The sequence below is a fragment of the Bactrocera neohumeralis genome, chromosome 4, assembly GCF_024586455.1.
Source record: "Bactrocera neohumeralis isolate Rockhampton chromosome 4, APGP_CSIRO_Bneo_wtdbg2-racon-allhic-juicebox.fasta_v2, whole genome shotgun sequence".
Taxonomy (NCBI): Eukaryota; Metazoa; Arthropoda; class Insecta; order Diptera; family Tephritidae; genus Bactrocera; species Bactrocera neohumeralis.
In genome coordinates, this window is record NC_065921.1 from 1,414,924 (window position 1) to 1,423,652 (window position 8,729).

Here is an 8,729-nt window from a genome sequence, read left to right on the forward strand (position 1 = left end):
CACTTTTTTAAGATTTTTATTTTTAAACGTAACAATGTTTTGACAATAACTGCTTACATATCTATATATGTATATAGACCTAGACGTAGACGGTAAATGATTAAGACAGATGCGACATTAAAGCTTGGAGTAATTGAAAGGAATAAATAAATAACTAAAGATATGTGGATATAGGAATATATACACAGAAAACTATATTTTAAAATTAAACTCTACAACACAGGTACTTTGGATACCAATACTAAAGCGCTGGAACACACTTGTATACCTTTTTACATAGGAAAATACTAAATACTCTTACTTTTCTTAAATCAGATATCGCTCAATGCACCTTAGAACGAAATCCCTTAGCCATTAATGGTTTAACGTCCGCAACATCTTTTCCGCGAGTTTCGGGTAGGTAACGCCACGTCAGCAGAAAACAATACAGACACATCGCAGCACAAGGTAGGAAGGCATAAGAACCCCAAATAGCCTCTAACATGGGAAAGAACATTCCAATCATGAAGTTACCACTCCATGAAAAAAAGTTGCCCATTGACATGGCCACCGAGCGCGACTCGACTTCAAAGAGTTCTGCGCCCACAAAATATGGCACGGGCGCCAGGCCCACGTTGAAGGAGAATATGAACGATGCAATGAAGGCAATGCAAAGAATAGGCAACCAACTTACGCGGTCCTATGAGATGTGAGATTGAATAACAAATTAATGAGTTGAAAATATATCTGTGTATGTCCATATTTAATAAAGCGAGGCTTGCTTTTTAATACTCACAATGTAATTCAAGGCAAAGGCCATGCCGAAGAGCGATATTCCACAGCCGCCAGCGGAAAACATCATTAGTGGACGACGTCCAAACTTTTGTACCATTATTGGGCTTACACTAGCGAATACTAAATTCAAAAAACCTGCTCCAAAATTCATCCACGTTGCAATCTCTAGCGAAAAGCCTCCCTTCATGAAGATTCTCACGGAGTAGAAGAAGATCGCATTAATGCCGCTCAATTGTTGGCATAGTGGAAATGAGCAGCAGATTACTAGTGGCAACAAGTATTCGGGATTTTTCACAACAGCCAAAAACCCTATTTTCTCGTTGCTCGCATATGCGACTAATTCTTTCATATCCGCTATTTCGGTATTCACACACTCATCGGAATTCTTTCCGCGCAAACGTTGCAGTTCTTTACGTGCTGCTGGCTCATCTTGACGCATCAAATAAAGCCAACGTGGAGATTCCGGATACCAGTAGACCGGAAGAAAACTGACCACTACAAACACTGTATAGAAGCTGAGAGCGAACTCCCACAAGTCTTCGGTGCCGAAAACTTGTTGAAGACTAAAAATTTGTCCGACGAAAATGCCGCCAGTCACGCCGATCGATGTGAAGACAGCTGCACTACCGCGTAGGTGAGTTGGTGAAATCTCCAGAAGGTAAATCGGATGAACGGTGTAGGTGATTGCGGCAGCAACACCAATGGTAAAACGCCCAATCAAGAGCATCTCCACCGAATTTGTCATTCGGCAAAAGTGTAAAAGAATGCCGGAGAGTGTCAACAGGAATGCACTGACCAGCAGCGATCCCTTTCTGCAACAACAATATTAATCAATTAGTCATACGAAAACAAAGATTTTGAATTCATGTAGATTGATTGTAATATGTAAAAATTATGACTGAACAAACCAGCTTACCTTCCAAATCTATTACAAAAACCTCCAGCTATGAATGACCCGAAAATGCCGCCAATGAGAAATATAGATACAATCGCCGACCAAAGCAGATCGACTTGTGATGAACTCAATTGCTCGTTGTAACGTATCGCAAATGCATCGAAGCACCAGGATTTAATGTACTGCAAATTAAGTAAACGGGGGAAAAATACTGAATTGAAATTGTATTTATTTAACTATATTTCTGTGCGCATATGTGTGTGTGTATGTAGGTGTGTACCTCTGCGGGTGTATTCATAACTCCAAGACAGTAGCCAACGGGAATTGCGGTACCAAAGGTGGTTGCAAAGCAAACCAGTGCCAACAGTGGTGTCCAACCTTTACGTTGCGTCTGAAAAATAAATGTACGTACATATGGATATAACCGTTAACGTAATATTTTAAGTTACAACAAAAAATCGTTAGGACTGATGATGATGTACAAACATTCTCCTCTTTTATGGATAAAATATTTTACTGATTCGACACGGCCCAATGCCTTTAATAAAGCTGGTCAACTAAGTTTTTTTTTCTACGCTAACAATATCTGTCGATTATTACACTCATTTAAAGCTTAAAATTTTAATGACTAAATTTAGTGATATAACCATTACTTCCCACTTTTCAACCCTACAAATGTATTTCTAGTATGGAAATGATTGTCATGAAATTTATCAGCCATTCGGAATTGGCTTTAGAAACGATAACTTGAGTATACATTTAAGTATTAGATCTATTAAAACGAAATCCACTATTTTTCCGTTTATCGTCTGCAAGAAGCGAACGTCTAGAACCAGCCAGCTTTGTACCATAGGAAAGGAAATGTGTTCCATCAAGACAACGCCATAAATCGATAGTGACTTCAAACTAAGCTAAATAAAATACGCAATTTAAGGCAAAAGTTATAACAGTTTTCCAGACCAGTTCAAGAATTGGATAATGGTGCATCGTTGAAATTGCCTCCCTCGTAAGCTGGTTGAACAATGCGAACCAAACTTGGTGTATTACCTTTTAATGACGCTGCTTCCTTCCCTACATATGTACCCCTATCCGAATTTATGCTACACGTGTATTTTTTTTTAATTATGGAAAGCATCAAAAGCCAGAGTGCGGGACTTCAAGACGCTAAACCTAACCTACTCCCAACTTAAGACTCTCACACGGAACTCCTTGATATATGTATGTATAGTATGTAAGGTTGTGTTATCTCATGACGTAAATGGATATAAGAACTTATTTGACAATAATCCCACATAAAGTGTAGGTATTTCCATTCACTATCTGTTTTCTTTCCAATGTCCACATCTCAGACAACGAGTGCGTTTCTTTAAACACCGCACTGTCGTTCCCAATAACTGGTTTTCAAGGTCATATAACAAATTTTTGCAGACGACCCGATATCTGTCATATTCCTCACATTCTCACAATTCGTAGAGTATTTTATATGCGCTTCTGTTGGAACGAATGTTTAAAATATATATATTTTCGCATGCATTTAAATACATTATGATAATACAATATACGATATTTAGAACAAAAAAAGAGATCATAAATGCAATTAAAAATCGTAATTGTAATTCTACTAATTTATTTACGATAAAGGTGATAACCATTGAACATATTGCAACCGACTGAGAAATATTACACTCGACTCAAATCCCTTTCTTTATTTGCGTACATTCAACATACAAATTATGTACAATTATGCATGGTTTAAGTATGTAGTACATACGAATAATTTAAGTAAATATAATATGAAGGTATTTATTCGCCAAGTACGATTGATAGGGTATTCACTTGATCGCGGTTAATAATTTCTCAGCGAAGTTGATTGATTAGCGGTCATAAATATTTACAACATTTAAACTGTTCTTGTAAAATTAACAACAATTGTATTTGGCGAGTGCTGGTTGTAATTGTTCTCCATTTTCCACCTTGCGACCTCGCCAATTGCTCTTCAAGTATACGAGTATTCACCTCCGTCAATTGTACGAAATCAACGTTCGTAAAAACGTGAGGTCGCATGACTATGCACTCGCCTCCCCACATTAAAAGCAGACCGAAGGCGATTAATATCTGCTGCACAACAACACATTGAAATATATTCACAGACGTGTATACTAGGTATGTAAATAAACACATGCCTTTGGATTCAATAGCAGAGTTAAGCTCAGGCACGAGCCAAATTTCTAAACTGCTGATCTGGCGAGATTGCAAATATTGAAAAAAAATATACATATGGCAGAGCAAAACTGCGTGAAAACATTAAATTTAAGAATGCACTTAATGCGTTGTGAGCATTTTAAACTCGAAACTAATTGCTATAGCTTTTAAAAGCACCCGGAAGCGCAAAAATCACAGGTGACAGGTATTTGGAAAAAAATTCTGCTCTAAGAAACGTACTGCTGTTCTAAACTATAGTTTTGTCCGAATGAGGCATTCCAGCTCTGAAACGTAGATTTATTTTTCTGCGTTGTGTCTGCATTGTGTCTGCGACCATGCATTAGGTGACAATAGAATTTTCAATTATTACCGCCAAGGCTTAGAGCTGAGACTGTCTGTCTGTCATGTGCACTTTGAATAAAAATAACTGTTTACTCTTACCTAAGTTTAATTGTAGAATATAGGGGATTTACTTAAGTAACTTTTTCATTTGCCATTTAAATGTGTTTATTTTAATAGTTCATTGATTTACAAACTTGTTTAAGTACTCATAATTGCCGTATTGATTATACAGATTGCATCGAATATCACTTTTGTCGATGGCGCAGGGTTTTAATGGCAAGCGGTTCTACTACTTTAATAAGCTATTCAAAGTCTCTTATTTTTAATTCAGTTGTGCAATTTTACTATTGCTTTCACATGTATATTCGATGCATGGTTCCCCTACTAGTACACTTTAGTAGAAGTAATATGTAGCAGGATTGGTTAGAGCTATGATTTAGCGCAGCATATCTAATTAGCTCATAATAATATACTTTTAATAGCTACTACGAATAAAGATATTTACGGTATGTCCCTATTTATTCCTTCCTTTACTGTAGGACGATTTCTATTTTAACATTTTCTCAAATGCTTAATTATATTAATTCCTAAGCTTGATTATTTTACATAAACTTTATGACTGTGCAAGTGCAGATTTAACAAATATTTAATCATAGCAAGAAAGTAACGAAATATTAATAAAAATCCGCAAGTTGGCTGTAGTTCAGTAATTTTGTGTAGACTAAATCCTTTCAACACTGACAACTTTCATTTGAGCACAGTGTGGCCCATCAACCTTGTACTTGTGGATTGTGTAGCTTTGATTTACATTCATTATTTAGTTTCACGCCGATCTTTCCTAACTATAATACTACAACAGGAAGACATACATATGTATGTATGGAACATACAAATTTTGTTTATTGTTATACATACTTGCAATTCAGCTTCATTTGTGTACGTTCAAGCTCAAGTGCAAGTGTGGGAGTACTTTATTAAAGCAAATTGGCATGATCCAAGTTAAGTATGTTTATTAAGAAATTTGTTAAAAGTAGCAATACAATTATGTACACTTGTGTACTAAAATAATTACGTAGTAGATAGCACGAGTAGTAGCACGATTGTGTAGTCAGGAAAAACTTGAAAACATTTAGTGATTAATTGAGTATTTTCTTGTTTTATTTATTAATAATATTGATTGAATTAGAGATTTTAGTGTTTGCAAAACACTTGAGAGCTCTTTAGAGTAATGGTAATGGAGTATGATCAAATAGTTTTAAGTATATATTGCCATCAGTAATTTTATATACATTTCAGACCGACATTGCGTATGAGCAACAGATAATATTATACTTTTTTATACGAGTTACTAGTATGTAGAGGTATATGTTACATAATAATGTACAAATGACGCTTTTCCAGGTGTTTAGCAGAGGGCTTCAAAGGTATTAACCATTTCGGAACGGCCGAAGCGATTTTTATCCACCGACATTCTGCCTTTGATGCTATTCGCCACCTGAGCATGCAAAAAATTTAATAAAACACAATATACATATGTATGTACATACAAAGTAGCGCTATATGTATATGTACATTTATTTTAAAAAATTCAATAAATTACTGATAATTGCATTTTTTTTGCTTCGTAATTTTTATTGCGCGTTATTAAGTGCTTTGAACGTGCCTTTTTGTTCTTTATTATCAATTTCAACAGCCCAATATTGTGGGCATTCTTCCCTAATAATCAAGGCTTTTATAGTTTCCGTTAATTAAAAATATGATAGTACATACTTAAGTCGTAACCGACTGTATGAAATGAATTTTCATATTTAGATATCGCCCTATCAATGTGGTTTGGGCGCATCCCCATCTCTACGGCCTAATATTTTCGAACAGCACGCCTCCCAACTCCTCCTCCTTTTGTCTGGCGATGTGAAACTGTAGTTAAAGTTCTATAAAGAGTGAAAGCACAAAATATATGCTTTTGAATTTTTGCGAATATTTTTCAAACTTTAAGCTTAGCTTTTACTATGGAAGTGCACATTATATTTATGGACAAATTAAAAACAAGGATTGTTTGTGGATCTTATTATCGAAATAAAACGTTCCACAATATTATACGATATTATACGATATTATTGAAATGGAATTGTGTTGTTTTTAAGCGGATGACGCAAAAGGAGGATTGGAAACTTATTCTGACATATTCTTCGTAATTTTGCATTTTGACTTATTTTGATATTGCTTTGCGAGTATTGTAAATTTGATTATCACAAATCGACTTCTGATTTATTTCGTAGACCTAAAAGTACAAAATAATTTTTTTGTTGCCCTTAGAATTAAATCTCTGATTGGTTGATTTGTTTTGCCGCAAACAGACCCTGGCACTTACATCGTCCTCATTTTTCTCCAATTTGCTATCCATTTATGCTGGCTATTGCTCTGTGCTGATTGGGTGTTTCCTTTAGACCCTTTGGACAACTTCACTGTTTCATAAACTCTTATCAACTAGTAGTACTTCAGATGTAATCACTTTTGCAGTTGGCAGTATTTTTATTCACTATTATTATGTTTAATAATGTACCGCTTTGGTATCTAAATATCTTTTATTTGTGTATTTATGACTTTTTATATTATGTTCACTTGCGACATGTATAGATGCATATCAGTTTTTCTATTGCTAGATTTAGGTATTGTTCACTGCACTTCCGAGATATGAATGCGATCGACGCACGTTCCAATCACCTTTTTATGTTGACAATCGGTGCACCGTACACAGGTTGTTTTTTTATTTTTATTTATTTCCGCGCTTTTGTTTTTGTTGTTGTTTTTGCTTTTTAATACACTGATTCAATTTTGTCAACCTGTGAGTTCTTTCTGATTCGCGCGCCAGTAACTTCTGTTCAGCGTTAAATACGACCGGTGCGCTTATATACGAGTACCGAGTACCCAGTACCAGCTTCGGCCGATCCGCACATAATAACTAATATCTCACGATTGTTTACTTATTACTATTGTTAGTTAACATTTACGAATATTATACGGTGCAAGGTTCGTATATTCACTTATTGATATGTAAATGTGTGCATGCGTATATCCGTATATAGCGTATATAGCGTATGTTCACGTGTATATGTATGTATACATATCAAGCAGAGCATGCTAATAATTGAAATTTGGAAAACATTCTCGTTTATACGAATGTATTTATTGTTGTGAATGGATCTACCAAGTTGTATATGCTAGTAGTTGAGTTTTATCGGCACTCCGGAGATGCACACATGTGTTGATTTTCAGCTAAACTATCTCTTTACCATAGGTCTATTTTTGTAACAGTTTAATCCAAGTTCTGTCGGCCGATTATCTCAGTGTTATACGAGCATACATATATATGTATGTATGTATGTAAATAAAACTTCGGTGTAACGACTTCATAACTTTTATTTATATTTTTGTTTATTGTTAAAGGGATCTATGTGATATGGCTCTGAAGTAAGCTTGGTTAAAATATGTTATGGGTTGGCAATGTTTCATCATCGAGTTCGATTGAAATAGCTGTAATGGTAATAAAAAAATACTCGTATGTAAGTACATTAATCATATTAGAGGATCGTGACAAAGAGAACTTAAACAAGCTTACATGTCTAGCACGTTTGTGAATCTCTGTGCCAATTGTAAGTTGTGTGGGTTAATTGTTAAATTCTACTTGTATATATTGCCGAACAACATAATTAACATTGCAATGTCATCAGCTTCACAACTCGGTGCCCCAATTATTTCTATTCCTACTTGAGTTCTTCGCTTCGGCATTCTGGACCACACTATCAATCCATCTAAGTTTTGGCCTCCCTCTGCTTCTGTTATGTATTTCTACATCCGCCAAGTCAAATTTGCTTAGCAAGATAGTTTTCGTCGACGCGGTAATATGGCTAGCATACCGTAACCTGTATAACAATTCTTATACAAAGTCTATAACTTGAGGTTATACCGCTTCCTTTAGGGGTTACATGGGTTTCCTCGGGCAATTTATTTTTACATATGAAAAATGAAATATTTTAATGCAATTTTTTTTTTATTTAAAAGACTTATATTTAATAAACATTTTGTAAAATTTTCAAAAAAAAATATCAGAATGGCAGTCATTACGACGCCATTTCAGGCAGTCCCTCGGAAAAAAGATGCATCCGCGTTGTCAGCAGAACTTCTTTCAGGATCATCTGAAATAAAAATAAAAATACGTGTTTTGGTAAAGACAATAAACTAGGTATTGGACGAAGGAAAAAAAAAATGGATTTTTGGCAGACGTTTTTATAAAAAAATGCAATTTTCGATGAAAATTTCTCGACATTTTTTTTTTTAAATAGTTGAATAGTAAATCTTGACAACCGACTTTGAAAACATAGTTTTGAGAAAAACGCATTTAAAGGCGGCGCACTTAGCTTAGCTAGCCTCGAGCGCACAAGTTCTGAAGGCTGTACCTCCGAAACTATTAGTAGGATCAACTTGAAAATGTAGGACAATATTCCAGAGATGTTAT

General features: G+C 35.1%; 1 protein-coding gene across 1 annotated transcript; it reads right to left on the bottom strand.

Moving 5' to 3' along the window:
- Window positions 1-7,106, bottom strand: LOC126757275 (solute carrier family 2, facilitated glucose transporter member 1-like). The gene is made up of 5 exons (XM_050471053.1): window positions 6,585-7,106; window positions 1,950-2,060; window positions 1,691-1,851; window positions 776-1,586; window positions 1-679 (listed from the first exon to the last, which is right to left on the bottom strand). The coding sequence occupies exons 1-5, from the start codon at window positions 6,615-6,617 to the stop codon at window positions 323-325; spliced, it is 1,473 nt and encodes a 490-aa protein (XP_050327010.1). The 5' UTR covers window positions 6,618-7,106; the 3' UTR covers window positions 1-322.
- Window positions 7,107-8,729: the final 1,623 nt, after the last annotated feature.

What these genes read in the sequence shown, in the direction of transcription:
- LOC126757275 (XM_050471053.1), bottom strand. Translation starts at nt 6,617, where the DNA reads ATGGATAGCAAATTGGAGAAAAATGAGGACGAT. An exon ending in TGGAGAAAAATGAGGACGAT is followed by an intron (nt 2,061 to 6,584) that starts GTAAGTGCCAGG and finishes TTTATTTTTCAG; the next exon opens with ACGCAACGTAAAGGTTGGAC. An exon ending in TTATGAATACACCCGCAGAG is followed by an intron (nt 1,852 to 1,949) that starts GTACACACCTAC and finishes CTTAATTTGCAG; the next exon opens with TACATTAAATCCTGGTGCTT.